Source organism: Aspergillus lentulus (assembly GCF_001445615.1).
Source record: "Aspergillus lentulus DNA, contig: Alt01, strain: IFM 54703, whole genome shotgun sequence".
NCBI classification, from domain to species: domain Eukaryota; kingdom Fungi; phylum Ascomycota; class Eurotiomycetes; order Eurotiales; family Aspergillaceae; genus Aspergillus; species Aspergillus lentulus.
Genome location: NW_028322123.1, coordinates 329248 through 344479, shown reverse-complemented (window position 1 = coordinate 344479; position 15232 = coordinate 329248). Strand labels below are relative to the sequence as shown.

At 50.6% G+C, this 15232-nt stretch overlaps 7 protein-coding genes across 7 annotated transcripts; 2 read left to right on the top strand and 5 right to left on the bottom strand.

Moving 5' to 3' along the window:
- Positions 1 to 146: 146 nt before the first annotated feature.
- On the bottom strand, positions 147 to 1129 carry ALT_0095 (RTA1 domain-containing protein; the record flags this gene model as incomplete). The annotated part of the gene is made up of 3 exons (XM_033563791.2): positions 147 to 237; positions 289 to 363; positions 435 to 1129. 3 exons carry the CDS (start codon positions 1127 to 1129, stop codon positions 147 to 149), a joined length of 861 nt encoding a protein of 286 aa, XP_033419682.1.
- A 1032-nt stretch (positions 1130 to 2161) lies between these two features.
- Positions 2162 to 3506, top strand: ALT_0094 (Zn(II)2Cys6 transcription factor domain-containing protein; the record flags this gene model as incomplete). The annotated part of the gene is made up of 3 exons (XM_033563792.2): positions 2162 to 2230; positions 2305 to 3307; positions 3415 to 3506. 3 exons carry the CDS (start codon positions 2162 to 2164, stop codon positions 3504 to 3506), a joined length of 1164 nt encoding a protein of 387 aa, XP_033419683.2.
- A 118-nt stretch (positions 3507 to 3624) lies between these two features.
- Positions 3625 to 4845, bottom strand: ALT_0093 (fatty acyl-CoA reductase; the record flags this gene model as incomplete). Its single annotated transcript, XM_033563793.2, has 1 exon — positions 3625 to 4845. One exon carries the CDS (start codon positions 4843 to 4845, stop codon positions 3625 to 3627), a length of 1221 nt encoding a protein of 406 aa, XP_033419684.2.
- An 828-nt stretch (positions 4846 to 5673) lies between these two features.
- ALT_0092 (metal cation transporter MSC2) lies at positions 5674 to 8470 on the bottom strand (the record flags this gene model as incomplete). The annotated part of the gene is made up of 4 exons (XM_033563794.2): positions 5674 to 6538; positions 6589 to 6807; positions 6862 to 8025; positions 8079 to 8470. 4 exons carry the CDS (start codon positions 8468 to 8470, stop codon positions 5674 to 5676), a joined length of 2640 nt encoding a protein of 879 aa, XP_033419685.2.
- Positions 8471 to 9079: 609 nt separating this feature from the next.
- On the top strand, positions 9080 to 10597 carry ALT_0091 (chitobiosyldiphosphodolichol beta-1,4 mannosyltransferase; the record flags this gene model as incomplete). Its single annotated transcript, XM_033563795.2, has 3 exons — positions 9080 to 9323; positions 9387 to 9583; positions 9653 to 10597. 3 exons carry the CDS (start codon positions 9080 to 9082, stop codon positions 10595 to 10597), a joined length of 1386 nt encoding a protein of 461 aa, XP_033419686.2.
- An 83-nt stretch (positions 10598 to 10680) lies between these two features.
- Positions 10681 to 13063, bottom strand: ALT_0090 (uncharacterized protein; the record flags this gene model as incomplete). Its single annotated transcript, XM_033563796.2, has 5 exons — positions 10681 to 10871; positions 10933 to 11688; positions 11737 to 11926; positions 11978 to 12898; positions 12956 to 13063. The coding sequence occupies 5 exons, from the start codon at positions 13061 to 13063 to the stop codon at positions 10681 to 10683; spliced, it is 2166 nt and encodes a 721-aa protein (XP_033419687.2).
- A 434-nt stretch (positions 13064 to 13497) lies between these two features.
- Positions 13498 to 14920, bottom strand: ALT_0089 (thiolase family protein; the record flags this gene model as incomplete). Its single annotated transcript, XM_033563797.2, has 3 exons — positions 13498 to 13698; positions 13761 to 14705; positions 14765 to 14920. 3 exons carry the CDS (start codon positions 14918 to 14920, stop codon positions 13498 to 13500), a joined length of 1302 nt encoding a protein of 433 aa, XP_033419688.1.
- Between the last annotated feature and the right edge of the window lie 312 nt (positions 14921 to 15232).

Sequence of the window (15232 nt, the reverse complement as noted above, 5' to 3'; positions counted from 1 at the left end):
AATGATTGTAATATTATCTCTTGAGAGTAGTACCGATAAGAATATGTCTATAGTGTCTCATGTATATACGGTGTAGCCATGTACTATATCCCAAACTCCGGCTAAAGAAGCATTTTGAAATGGACAAGGATGGTATACATTCAATGCTAGGGTTGGTTCTTGGGACCCTTTCGGATAGACCCGAAGAAGAACCCCGGGTGCAAGATCGTGAGGGCAAGTACCGCCAGGGCGATCATCCTGACATTGTTAGTAGCTGTATACCTGCTGCATGGAGTGTCCTGGACTTACATCCCGTCGAGGACAAGGAACTCGTTTTCCTTCTGCATCAGGGGGTTACCCCATCCGCCGGCCATTTCGGGGATACTGTTTTCGTTTGTTAGTCTTGCCAGCGAAGCTGGATAGAGGGGTAGTAAGGTGGGACGAAGAGTACATACCGATAGATACAACGGATCAAAACGGTAAAGTAAGCGAGGACCTCGCCGACAATGACCCATTTAATGTCTCTCCCGAGAGAGGTCTTCTCACCGGACAACCCAGGCCCCCGTTTCCAATAGCGGATAAAGAACTCCAGCCCAAGGAACCCACACACGGACATCGTCGCAACCTGGAACGCGATACCCGCGATGATAATGTCGTCGCCTGCCTTGAGCAGCTTGACGTTCGTATTCCCTGCTGCGGCGGCGACGCCGCCTCCCGCTGCCTGAAGGATGAGCGAGCCTACGTCGCACCCGATGAAGATCCAGGTGAAGAGGGCGGGTTTGAGGCGCGAGTGCTCGGGGCCCAGGGCGAGGATGATGTGTTTCAGCGTGAGGTAGATGCCTGCGGCGACAAAGGTGGGTGCGAGGACTAGACAGACGATCTGCAGCTTGAAGGCTGAGGAGTTCCACGGATTACTGTGCATGAGCACGCGGCCGATGTAGCCCGCCAGTTCGAGGATGGCGCCTACGGCGACGGCCACCATGAAGGTCCATGTGCGGTAGTAGATGCCGATGCCGAGCTGGAAGAGAGCGAGGATGCCGAAGAAGACGGTGAAGAAGACGTTGCCGGCTAGGTTTGGGTAGTAGCCGTATGTCGTCGCCTCGACTGGACAAAGCGGGCTGACTTCTGTGCAGGTACTGTAGCTGGCCATGTTTGGTGTGACCAGGGTTGTACAGTAAAGGGAAAGAAAGGAAAGAGAGAAAAAAGGAAGGACGGAATGTATTGTCTATATTATGCTGAGAAAGAGAACAAGAAAAGAGAGGATGAATCTAGATCCAGAATGATCCATAATGGGGGTTTGGGTAGATGTACTCTGTAATATTTTAGTAACCGTTGAATCAGTAAACCGTCCATTGGCATTCATCATTATATTAGCGCTGACTGCACCAAGATACCCGAGCCTGGTAGGATGATGATGCCAATGTCGAGGTGGATCGAGAACAATATTGAAACACCTCGCTATCTCATTTGATTGGTGCTCGTCATCCATCGCGTTCGTTCTCGCTCTCGTTTTCGTCTTCGTTTTGCCCCACTGACTGTAAGCCAGGGCTTTATCATAACCGACACGGCAGTGCTGCCTGCTAAGCCCCTCGGATTTCGGCCTCTCCTGGGCCCGGTAGTCCTTAAATCTAAGATGCAATATACACAGTAGAGTACTCCATATCTTAACCACAAAACACGATCAGGTACCTGCTCAAGCCAGATCAATAAGGTTCTTTCCGAGCGTAAAGTTATAAACGGCCAGAATCGAATTTCACCGGCCTTAGTTCGCCATGATTCATGGGCCGCTAGTTGGCGTAGTGGGTACGCGGAGACCCCACCAGCGCAACAGGGATAACACTGAGAAGTATTCGAATGAGCCGCATATGCTGTACGTCAGGTCATAGTGCTTGGTTGATATGAAAAAAGGTAGTTTCGTAGTCGCAGGGCAAGAGCTGTGCATCACAGAGGTTTCGTCCGAGTACACAAATGACGTTGTTGGGTGGTGCTGTTGACACGCGATACATATCACGTGATCCCACGAGAATCCCACGTGGGTTCCCATCTGTTGTGATGGTCAAATCAACATCATCCATCGGCCATGCACAACACCATCGCAGGCGACAGCAGTTCCTAGCTCTGACTGTCAGTGGCAATTCTCCTATGGGATGAATTGGCTTCTTGAACCCAATCAATCTTGGAGATGCCGCCCCGTCGATCCCATACGAAGTCCCGCATGGGCTGCGACCAGTGCAAGAAACGAAGGGTCAAGGTGAGCCAATCATCCTTCTTTTGTCTTCTGCATTGATATTTTGTTTTCCTATCTCTATTCTGACAGCAAAATAGTGTGATGAGACTGGGCCACCATGTGCGAACTGCATTGCTAGAGAGTTGAGCTGCTCCTACTACAACACCCCCAAACCACGTAGTTTAGCGAATGGGGCATCTGCTAGCCCCGTGTCCATTACTTCTTCTGGCGAGGGGCGCATTGCTGAAACGTTCGGCCGGTCGTTCAACACCGGAACCGCGACCCTGAACAAAGGTTCCAACTTGCGAGAGCTAGAGCTCATGCACAAATTCTCCACTGAAACGTACCTGAGTCTCTCTAATAGACCATCAGACTACCATGTCTGGCAAATGGTCATTCCCCGCAAAGCTCTTGAACATGATTTTCTTCTGAACGGAGTTCTTGCGGTTGCTGCTTTGCATATAGCTTCAACGCTCAAGCCGCCAGATGCACTGACCTATATTGACACGGCCCTGGAATACCACAATCGTGCTTTTGCCCCATACCGACAAGCTATAGATAACCTAACCCCTATGAACTGCGATGCTGTATTCGCCCACTCCGTGCTCACTACGGTCATTGGTATAGCTTTACCACGGCTGACTGCGGAGCGCGATGAGAGTTCAGGCATCACTGAAAATATCGTCGTGGTCTTTGAGCTATTGCAAGGCGTAAGCAAAATTTTCAAAATCAGCCGCCCATGGCTCACAATGCAGCTATTCACCTCACAAGACGACTCGGACAAAGTGACGACGTCGAAACTAGACAGCGAAACGGAGCGTGCGTTGAACCGACTCGCCGCATTGAACGATGATATTGTGGCTACTGTGGACCCTGAGCAGTACCTCATAGTGAAGGACGCTATATCTGGCCTTCACGAATGCTTTACGCGGCATGCTACCAACGGGGATGCGGCATCCGTACTCAGGTGGCTCGCAGTAGCCAGCAAGGAATTTGCCCACGCCCTACGATGCCGAAAACCCTTTCCCTTGATGGTGCTTATGTACTGGGGCGTACTTCTTGGCGAACTTGATGGGAAATGGTGGTGGGCGAAAAGCTCGGGTACGGCTCTGGTTTCTGAACTTTTGGCTGCTCTACAACCGGGAGATATCCGTTGGGAGGAGGCTCGGCTATGGCCCAAACATAAAATGGGCCTATGACTGCTCCAGGATTGATCGACTTCCTCAAGCCTGCTAGGGCCTATCGAAGCTCGTCCATTGAGCGACCAACGGACCCGGTCAACGCCACGAAGGCTGTCTAACCAGACGATGATCAATTGAATTAAAGCGCGGCATCATAAACAAGATTTCAATCCTCTTGGACAAGCCACTCTATCCGCACTCCCTTGATACAAGATAGCTTGGACCACATTCAGGACACTAAAGCTTCGCCAACTTCTTTGCTGTGTGCTCATATATCTCCTTGATCCTCGCTGAATTGAGCCTGTCAACGTCATGCTTACAGGCAGCCAAGCTCAACGGTCCAGCCATCTGCTTTAGCCAATACGATCTGCCACAGTCAAACCCCCAGTTACGTGTACTGACTTTAACCAGATCAGCGAGGAGCGATTGCGGGGCGTTTCGGTCTTGGGTGAATATGAGAGTGGGCAACTCTTTCTGAATCGACGGAGGGGCGCTGGCCTCTGCGAGACGCAAGAAGTCGTCGAAAGTGAACGGCACATAGAGTTGAGCTCCAAGGTGAACAATTCCCTGAGTCCTCGCCGCCGCATGCAGGAGACAGCCGTTCGCGACAAAATCGACGGGGATCTCGTCTACTATATTCGCACCTGTCGCGTAACCCTCAGTGGCGTGCCAGATGTGTGTTCCCCCGCGGTCCGCAAAGAACAGACTGGCAAATTTATTCATCGGTGTGGAATTGATGGTCCCGTACAGAGGGTACGGATCCCGGATTGCAGCGCCGAAAATGGTTGGACGGACAAGCAGCAGAGGCAGAAGTGGGTACCTCTTCAACAACAACCGTTCCATGAGATATTTTGCATGAGTATACGACGATGAAAACCGAGCGGTGTCAGGAGAGTTGCCTGTTGACAGTATAGCCGCGAGCTCATCCTCCGGGTCTGCGTCGGAGATGGAATACAGTCGCTCTCCAACATAACCGTCGGGTAAGAAGCTGCTCACATACGCCGTCGAGATCTGGACGAATAGCTTCAACCGTCTGAAGCGCGAGATTATCTTTGCAAGCTCAAGGGAAGGGAGGCAGTTGTTCTCGATCGATTCCACGATGTCTGCGTCAAGCGTGATCGTGGCTGCCGTATGAATAACAAGAGTGACTTCTTCACGCAGTCGTCTCAACTCAGACTCCTCGATACCGAAGTCCGTCTCCTTAATGTCACCAACGACAAAATGCACCTTGCCGGTATTGAGAATCGCCTGAGTCTGTTTCGGCATGAGTCTCCGCCATTTTCCAATGGCGGACTCAGCCGATCCGCGGATCAAAACGAAGATCTTCTGGGTAGGAAGCTGCAGTGCCAACTTGTAAAGTAGACATCCCCCCAGTGATCCAGTACTACCGGTGAGGAAGACGGTGTGTCTCGTAAAAGTCTTTGCATACCCGTGCCTTAGGATGTCGTTATCTGCCATTGTGGCTGACATTGCTAGCCTGGGCGAAGCTTGTACAGATGACGTCTGAATCGATTATCATCCACCCAGTCCTGGCGCGTCATATTGTGAGGCTACAAGCTACAAATATAAGATGGTCCAGTTAGCCATGACGACCATACACCGCGGTTCGGCACTTCCTCTATGTGCAGTTCGCATCTGATTCCATGCGTATTTCGCCAGAGTTTGTGTCGGTGCTGTAACACAACTTAGACCGTTGTGACCTGCATATTTCTTTCAAGGCCAATGGAGATATCGAATACCAAGGATTTGGACTGTCTCTGAGTCAATTGGCTCCCGCAGGGGTTATGTTGGATATCAAACTACAGTCCCTCTCTCAATACGTCGACATGTGCTGCCGAGGGTATACTTTTGTACGACCTTTATGAACTTCTTCGTTCCACGGACTGTTCCCGCGTCGAGCGCATGCTTTTAAATTGGTGAATCGCTCAGTGTATCTGCGCAGCATGGAGTCGTGCTAATTTCATCCATGGACTCTTTGGCTACTACGAAGAAACTAATGGTACAGATGTCACACATGGTGGCAGTGTGGTGGTTGGACGTCCCTTACCACGCTGGACACCGAGGCGGATATACTTTTCCCACTTCGAGACTTTGACCGTTATACTGTAACGAGGTCGTTACACGGCCACTAAACCGTTTGAATGGTATTCATGGTATGTGCATCCCAAACGCTTCCGTGTACGCAAGTCATAAATAGTGAAATAGTACAAAAATGTATTTGCATGTGGTTGAAACTCTGCAGTGAGCTGTATGTCATGTCAGAATATACAGAAATGATGGCTGTAATCAGGGGCTCTTGTTGCCCCCGCCGCACCAGCAGCGCCCATCGCCCTCTCGCTCGACCTGGACAAGGATGTCCATGTCTTTTCCGCGGAGGTAGTTGACCGTCCGTTGTCGTACATCCTCTAGGTCGGCGCCGCGGGACGCAATGACATGAATCACCCCGAGGACGTTTGATTTGTGTTTCTCGTGAGAATGATCGTGGTCGTGTTCATGATGGTGATGGTGGTCGTGGTCGTGATCGTGGTCATGGCCATGATCATGGCCATGGCTGTGACTGTGACTGTGATTGTGACTATGAGAATGACTATGGCCGTGACTGTGACTGTTACTATGGGCATGGCCATGGTCATGATGGTGGTCATGTCCCGAGGTCGTGCCTGTATCGTCTAACCAAAACTTTGGCACTGTGTACCCCACAACTCCTCGTAGAGAGCTGACACCGGCCAACGTTTCACGAACATTGTATTCAACGTCGGCAGGAAGGGCGAGCAATAGGGTCTTAGCAGTACTGGTGACTAGTGGGACTGCCGAGGCAAAAATCAAAATGGCAATCAAACAGGAGGCAATAGGGTCGTATCCTGCCCAGCCTGAGAAGTGCACAAGAATGGTGGATATCACAACCGCCACGGAGCCGAGAGTGTCGGCTAGAATATGGAGGAAGATGCCGTGCATATTCTCATTTCCGTGTGAGTGTGAATGGCCATGATCGTGACCGTGGTGTGCATGGCCATGGTCAAATGCCATGATACCGACAAGATTCACTACCAGACCAGCAACGCTGACAGCCAACAATTCGCCCAGTCGATGCATCTGGCTTCCAGAGGAAAGTCGCTCCACAGCTTCGTAAATGATCTCAATACTTATGATCCTGGGCAGTTGTCAGGTTTAAACTCATTGAAAAGTGGGTTCAAATCGTACATGAGAAAAATTCCGTTGGCGAATCCGGAAAGAGTATCAACCTTTCCATAGCCATAAGGGAACCGAGCACTTGGCGGCCACTTGCTCATAACGGCAGCACAAAGGCCGACAACAAGTGCAAGGCAATCGAAAAACATGTGTATGCTGTCACTAAGCAGTCCCAAGGACCCGGTGATGAATCCGTAAGATAATTGAACCAACATAAAGGTGAAATTCAAGCTATAGAATATCATCAGTTGTCATCCATAAATGCAAAGAGGTGTGCATGCATACGTCATGAAGTAGAATATACGGCGAGAATCCCTTTCTTTGAGGATGCTGTACAACAGGGGGTAACGTTCGCTGTAGCGAAGAAGGACCTTGGTCACCCGAGAGGCTGGAGCCGCTAAGTGACCATGATGATGGTGGTTATGTGAATGGCGCTCAAGGCGTAGCCGGCGGTCATCAAATCGAGCGGCGAAGAACGACACCGCCGCCAGCGTGCATCGCGATGCATAGACCACCCAGTTATCAGCAGCTACAGGTGGCGAAGATAAAATTCCCGCTGCCGCAATACCTGTAGCGAGACCCCATTTGTGCGGCGAACGCAGGTTGGGCGGGTTTGAGAAGAGTAAGGACGTTGCGTAGCTACCGGCTGTTGCCAGCAGGTACATCGCATCCAACGCCGAGAGGGAAGGGATACCGAAGAGAACGAAGCCGACTAGCCCAACAACGAGCCCGAGTATCAAAGTCAACATACCATCGTCCGGTGAGACGATAGATAATGAGCCCGATTTCCGGTTTACTGAAGTGTCCAATTTTGTAGAAGCGGAGACACCAAAACCGGGCCCCCGAGAAGGATCTGACTGGCCGACATCTGCAAATTGCGGAGGAATGACAAAGACTGACAGTAACAAGGAGAGATGTCCGAAGTACGACTTCGACTCATGGGAGCCAATCCAGCCGGAAAAGCTCAACACCAGAATTGTAAGTATCAGAGCAACTGTGAATTTCTTGTGGCCCAGCTTTTCGCGAGCGTCGCTGCCAGCAGCGCGGCCTTTGGCAAGAGCAGGAAACCCTGATGCCGCTGCGAGAAGCAAACCCAACGCGACAAGAAACCCACTAACTTCGAGCGCTGCGTAGATAGGCAGCGCAATCGAGCATATGCGAGCAAGCGCAACACCTGCGATATCTGCCCTCAGATTTGGAGCTTTGACCACGGATTTGTTCCCGGCCCGTGAGGTCCATTGAAGTTGTCCAACACCCGTCATGACCATAGTGACTGCCGTCAAACTACAGGTCCTTAGAACTGCCCGATCCAGACTCCCTCCAGCCAACGTTTTCGGGTCAGTGTTGTCCTTATTGGCGATATCTGAGTTCCAATTGGCATATTGATTGTAGTACCACGACAAGGCGATCCAGGGTAGAGCGGTTAGCAGTCCTGAGAAGAGTTCGCCACTAAAAGAATAAATGTCACTTAATTGATCCGTCGTTTTATCAGGGTTACTTACTTGGTGCTGGGTGTAAAATCGGCAGAGATGACAGAAACATCGCGCGCGCGCAGTTCTGTAGCATCTTCTATCTTTTCGGCTGGATGATAATGCCCTGAATGTCCGTGGTCGCAGCTCCCTGAGTGATTGGCTGCACCGTGCGAGTGCGAGTGGTGGTGATTGTGCGATGTGGACCTTACCGCAGAGCCATTGGGTAAAGTTGCGTCTACAGAAGACAGGCTCGATTGCATTGGAGTCGCAGAACCATTCAAAGAAGACAGCGACTGGCCGACTGGAGGTTGTGACCAACGCTTTGAGCGAGAGTGGCCATGGCCGCGGGAGTGTCCGAATCCATGTCCATGAGTTGCGGGGAAGTGTGTATCCACGCTGGGCATGGGAGTCCCCGTTGACATGGTATTTGGTTGTGTAATTTGGCCTTTTTGTCAAATCGCAATTGATTGTAACAGCAACGAGGGAGAAGGCGAAGAGGCCAAGACGTTTGACGGGGTCGTCGCGGCCAAGATCGGGGCGGAATAGGGAGCTTAGCAGCTCTGAGGGGACAGTCGGTCAGGGGATTGGGATAAGGAACGCGGCATCGCGCCAAAAGAACGTGCACAGTCACTGCTCAAAGAAGAGGAGCAATAATTGCCTGTAGAGGACGTCTTATAGGAAATCAACTTTGAATTGAGTGAACCTTTGCGTTTCATCAGCTGCGGGTGATAACGCATGGGTCAGGGGCACACGTGATACGCGCCAAGATTCCCTTATCTCCAGGTCGAGATAGCAGCCTCAGGTGTCTACGAGGGGATCAGATTGTTGTTATGGTGCTCCGCACAGCTGGTAGCGTAACGTAATAGCTTCACAGCTTTGAGCCTGCGTCATTCGCCTTTCTACTGACAACTAGATTTCTTTTCGGCCCGCAATATGCGATAAGTATTATCAATATTTGTTTATTCCACTTTTTTTACTACAATGATTGCGCGTTAGACTGTCTAGTGTGATTTCTTCGCCAACAAAACACCATGATTGAATCCCTGATCAGCGTCGCTTTCTACATCTCCACGGCGGTGACATTATTACTGTTCTTAGTTCCTTCAAGATACAGCCCGAAACGGTCCGACAGGAGCAAAAGGGTTGCTTCCAATGCGCCCAAAACGACGACGCAGATTCTCGTCCTGGGCGATATCGGCCGCAGCCCGCGCATGCAGTACCATGCTTTGAGTATCGCGAGGGGAGGAGGCCAGGTAGAAATTATCGGTTACAATGGTACAGCCAGATTAGGTTTCTGAATTGCGAATGAGCGTATGACTGATGCTCTTTATAATACAGAATCAGAAGTGCATCCCGACATCTCGTCCAATCCTAGAATATCCATAATCGCTCTTCCGCCGCACCCGACCTTCCTGCAAACAAGTAATAAGCTCCTCTTTCTGCTATTTGGTCCGCTCAAAGTAGCCTTCCAGATCGTATGTCTTTGGTGGGCTCTGGCGTACCGCACAGAGCCCGCTCAATGGCTGCTCCTTCAGGTAAGACGCTGGTCCGCCCAAGTGACTCGTCTGGTATCCATATCCTCTTGCTAAGTTGGTCCAATGCAGAACCCGCCTTCCATACCTACATTGGCAATCGCATCCATGGTATCGTTCCTCCGGCATACCAAGGTGATAATAGACTGGCATAACTTTGGGTACACCATTTTGGCGCTCAAACTCGGGGGTAGACACCCACTTGTGCGATTTTCTAAATGGTATGAGAAGAGCTTCTGTAGGTACGCCACGGCACACTTCTGTGTTACAGAAGCCATGGCTTCCATTTTGAAGAGCCATTTTGGCCTCACAGCCCCCATACTGCCCTTGCATGACCGGCCAGCAAGTCATTTTCAGCCCATCTTGGATGAACGCGAGCGGAAGAGGTTCCTTGAATCTCTGTCAGAAACAGCCTCGGTGAAAGACCTGCTCCAGGCCGGCTCCCTCCGTGTTATAGTCAGTTCGACGTCCTGGACAGCTGACGAAGACTTCTCGTTACTCATTGACGCACTCTGCCGGTATTCGAACCTGGCAACCACTAGCAAGCCTGGATTACCCGCTGTTTTGGCCATCATTACTGGGAAAGGACCTCAGAAGGACATGTACCTGAAGCAAATATCAAAGCTTGAAGAAGCGGGCAAGCTCAGCAAGGTCACAATTCGCACGGCATGGTTAACCACCGATGACTATGCGCGCCTTCTGGCGTCTGCTTCCCTGGGAATCAGCTTACATACCAGTAGCAGCGGTGTCGATCTTCCCATGAAAGTTGTTGACATGTTCGGGGCTGGATTACCGGTGCTTGGCTGGGATCGTTTTCAAGCCTGGCCTGAGCTAGTCACCGAAGGTGTGAACGGTGTGGGCTTTGGAAGTTCTGGTGAGCTCCTCGATCACCTCGTTGATCTGTTCGAGAACCCAAGTAAGCTGGAGAAGATCCGTACTGGTGCTCGCAAAGAGAGTAATCGTCGCTGGAACGACGAATGGGATCCCATAGCTGGAAAACTATTAGGCCTCGCATAAAGCGCACATTATTTCCATCGGTATTCATTCAAGCCAGCTTTCTTCCCCTTCTGGGCAGCTTGAGTTTTATCTGAATGTAGGCCTTAAGCACGAAACTTGCCACCACAGTATATGCACGTGTCAAAAACGGTAGAGAGTTTCTTATAAGCGCTTTGGAGTTCTCTCCCGTGGAGCTGAGCGAGGGCGTCCTCATTGAGGTATTCTGTGCTGCAGTCGGAGCAGAACTTGGATACTCCTGGCTCTTGAATAGAGAAGAATGAGAGGCTGCAACGAACTATGCAAGACAATCAGTTCAATTGTGCTTCACTGTTGGCAAAAAGGTTTCATGGGCTTACCGAATAGATGGCCACCAGCACACTGTGCTTCCTGTGTCGAATACCAAGCTACCCCAGCTTGGCATATATCGCACTTCTCGAAAATATGTCCACCAGCGCCGTTGAGCTGCTCTGCGGACTTTGATTCGATTTTATTCCCAGGCGTTGAACATTTTTTTAACTCCTCAGTCAAGTCAACTCCAGTAGCAGTCGCGAGCCACTCGAAGACTTTCCTAGCTTGTAGGAGTAAAGCTTCATCCTGAGATTCCACGAGAGCACAACAGGCAGCCGTGTACACGAGTTTCTGGTACCAAGGATTCCTGTCATCATAGTCGAGAGAACGCAACGTGAAGCGCAGCACCACCTCGCGTCTCAGGCGCAAGAAGTCTGACGTGAATACTGGCAACTCGCGAAGGAATGACGGAGCCTGTGGTTGCTGATGTAGGTTTGCTTTGGAGAAAACAATGATGGTGCGCTCCTGCGAGCCAGTGCGGTATTCAATCATGTCCCCGGGGTGGAGAGTGAATGCGACAGCAATGAGTCCACCGTATGCTGCCAGTCCCCAGATCCTCCCGATCGCTAGTCCTCCGAGATCATGGTCAATATCGAAGCTTTCCCGCATAGCATCAAACTGACTTTTCCAGGGTGGCGGCGAGAGCAGGCCGTCATCCTGAGTATCGTTAAATTCAATCAATTCCTTGATTGCAGCATGTCCCCCTGATGTGGCCAAATGAAGTAAGGATATCTTCGACTCATCATCGCTTGCGACCGTCATGGCTATTTCTATTAGTAAAGCAGATAAAATTGTATTAGTGTGTGACGAACCACTAATCGATTCCCAATGCCTTGTGTCCGTTTTCTCAATGGTGGTGTCGGTATTTTCAAGCAGGGGATATTCTCTTGTTCGAACTTTTCCAGATGATGTCTCTTTGCCCTCGTATACGTCGCGAGGGAGGCTTATCACGACCAGTGCACCTACTGTAGGCACAGCTAGGCCAATTTCCCCAGACTCTGCCTGGATATACGTGAGTTCAAAGTATTTAACTAATATTACTGAGAATCTTACTACTTGAAACCACTCAAGAGGGCCGCGGTAGACGCGTTCGCCAGCATCTTTGCTAGATAAATCTGGGTTTTCCGAAGCGGTTGCCTGCAAGTTCCAGCGAGAAGGAGTCTCTGAGTCTTCGTCATCTCGGCATAGGCTTACATCGAGCCTAATCAGCTTGAGTCGGGTGCCATAAGTGGCGGCTGCATTTCCTATCGCATGACAAACGTCCGGTGTTGTTTTATCTTGCTTGAGGAGCCAGGGGCCACATGAGAGGCCCGAAATTCTCATTTTTAACTTCAAAGACGTAGCCAGGATCGAGCCGGACTGGACTATAGGATACTTTGCCGCAGGATCATGCACTGAGATGATCGAGGTTATATCGAAAGAATAAGAAGAGAGAGCCGAACCAGCTTCTTCTCTTCGAACATGCAGGAAAATCAGATCATTGTCGTCATTAGCAACTGCAAGTATTTGAAACCCCCATCTGCTTTCGGCTGCAGGGACGGAATCGTTTTCGCCCTGCGGTACCTTTAAAGGCGGACACCACGCGAATTCCCTTATGTTAGTCTTCCTCAATCGGGGACCCTCATCGTGAATGAATGAATTAAAATGTGCGGCTAAGGCGTCGTTGACGATAGCAACTCGCATCCATTTTCCATCAACAAGTTGATAGAAGGATAGTACCAGGTTAGAAGTGAGCACTGCAAGTGTGCACCGCCTATGCCTAGCGAGTCCTGGTGGTGACCATGACAGACTGACTACTGAGCTCGGCGAGAGTTCAACCCCAATTGAGAAATCGTCCCGGTTCTGAGGGAAAACTGTGGGCCACTCCCTGTTCGTGAACAGATTGGCGCGAAAACGCGTGATATGCCATTCTGGTTCGGATTTTGGACGATCGGAGCCACTTTCTTCTTTCCCCTGCGTTGGTTTCTTCGGGGTCTATTTGGTGTGAGCTTAATTCAAGAAGCACATAGTCGAGGTTATGACGGAGCATACTAGGATCTGAACATATTCACCCGCGGCCAGGGCAATCTCACCGTCTGCTGACCAGGCAAGGCAATTGTAGCAGGAAGGAGAGACGGTTAGCTCGACCTGATCGAACATCGCTATCGTGAGTCGGAACGAGAGCCTTGTCCGTCAAGAGACTACAGGGATACCAAAGCAAGCTCTTGACGGACCAAGTAGTGCAGCTAATCTCACTAATTTCTAAAGCAATTGATCTCTGCAGTAAAGTCTGAACAATAGCTGGGATGTAATAGTTTCAACTATCTTGGGTTTAGCACCCATCTGTGGACGTGTGGCTTACTGCATTCGGTAAGCGTTATATTGGGTTGTCACGTGACAATGTTTATACAATTGTGCCGAGAAAACTGCATGATTCATCAATTCTCAATTCTCATCCATACATATATACAATCATAGCATGCTAAGAAATACTGGTCAGAGCGTGGGTATAATCATCGCGTGTCGCTTTTGAGGTGACCAAGGACTTTGGGAACAGGAGGACTAATAGGAACGTTAATCAACGGGCCTCTGGCTCAGTCGACCCGATCCAGCTTCTGAACAACCATTGCAGTTGCAGCACCACCACCATTACAGATGGCAGCCACACCGTACTCCCCAGGCTGCAGTTGATGGAGAAGAGTAACCAAAATTCGAGAACCAGAGCTTCCCAGGGCGTGTCCCAGGGAAATGGCTCCTCCAAGAGGGTTGACCCTAGCATTCTGCAGACCGAGAATCTAATGAATAGTTAGCAAGGGAACAGAATCAGACAGAGGTCTATAAATGCATTCAGACTCACCTTCTCGTTAGCCTTGATGACGGCAGCAAAGGCCTCATTGAATTCCCAAACCGCGACTTGATCCTTAGTGATACCTGCCCGCTCGAGGGCGATGGGAACGGCCTTGGCTGGGGCAACGGGGAAATCCACTGGGTCGATGGCAGCATCTGCGGTAGAGACGATGCGCGCAAGAGCCCGGTTACCCTGAGCGAACTCACGTGCAATAGCTTTGCTGCCCAGGACGAGCGCCGAGGCACCATCATTCATAGTGGAAGCATTGCCAGCGGTCACTGTGCCGGTGCCATCCCTCAAGAATGCTGGCTTCAGTGTGGTCATCTTATCAATTCGAAGGTTCTCGTAGCCCTCATCACGTTCAATGACTGTCTCTCCCTTCTTGCCTTTGACGGTAACAGGGGCGATCTCCTCGGCGAATTTATTCTCCTTCCAAGCTGTTTGCGCTCGCTGATACGACTGAATGGCGTACTGATCTTGTTCCTCACGCGTAATTTCATACTTCTTAGCTGTTTTTTCAGCGCAGATGCCCATGTGGAACTGGTTGTAGACATCCCACAAGCCATCCTGGATCAGACCATCCTGTAACTTGATTTCTCCAAAGGGTGGCAACTGGGTGGATCGAGGCAAATAGTAGGGAACGCGGGACATGTTCTCCATACCACCTGCAATCTGGGCCTCAGCGAGACCGAGTTGAATGTTTTGAGCGGCGAGGGCCACGGCTTTGAGGCCAGACGCGCACACTTTGTTTACCGTCATGGATTCCACTGTAGGAGAGAGTCCGGCGAACATGGAGGCCTGGCGAGCGGGCGCTTGACCAACTGCACCCTGAAGAACATTGCCCATGTACACATCGGTAATCTTCTCAACAGGAACGCCAGATTTGCTCACGGCGGACTTGATGGCAACTGCACCCAATTCGGGAGCGGATACCGAGACAAACGATCCGTTGAACTGAATGAGTCGTTAGTAGATAAAGAAGACGACGAGGGTTGATCTGTAAAACGCTTCACCTTAGCAGTAGGTGTTCGAGCACCACTGAGAATGTAAGCCTCCTGAATCTCTTTCAAAGCTGAACGAGAGGCACTGAAGTTTCGCCGAGATGCGGGGAATGCGGCGCGCTTGGAGACCAGGCGGGCTGCCAACCCAGTTGTTGTTTGAATCGCCATGGAGAAGGAGTAGAGGTATTAGAAGGTGATATGAGGGTGCCTCAGAAACAGGAGAATGAGAGAAGGAGAACAGTACGAGGAGATGTAGATGGATGAAGCGGAAATGTTCTGCTGGCTTACTGCAACTCGCCTCTGGTGTTCTCCCCCGATCTCCGCTCCGCCTGTAGCCGCGCTCCCGCAACCGAGGCTGTTTGGACATTGCTTGTAATCACATGATCAGTGATCACATGACGTGATTTCACATGATGTTCGGGTGTGATTACTCAGCAGTGGCGTTTCAAGCTATACAAAAGCTAGTTTCTCCATATGGAA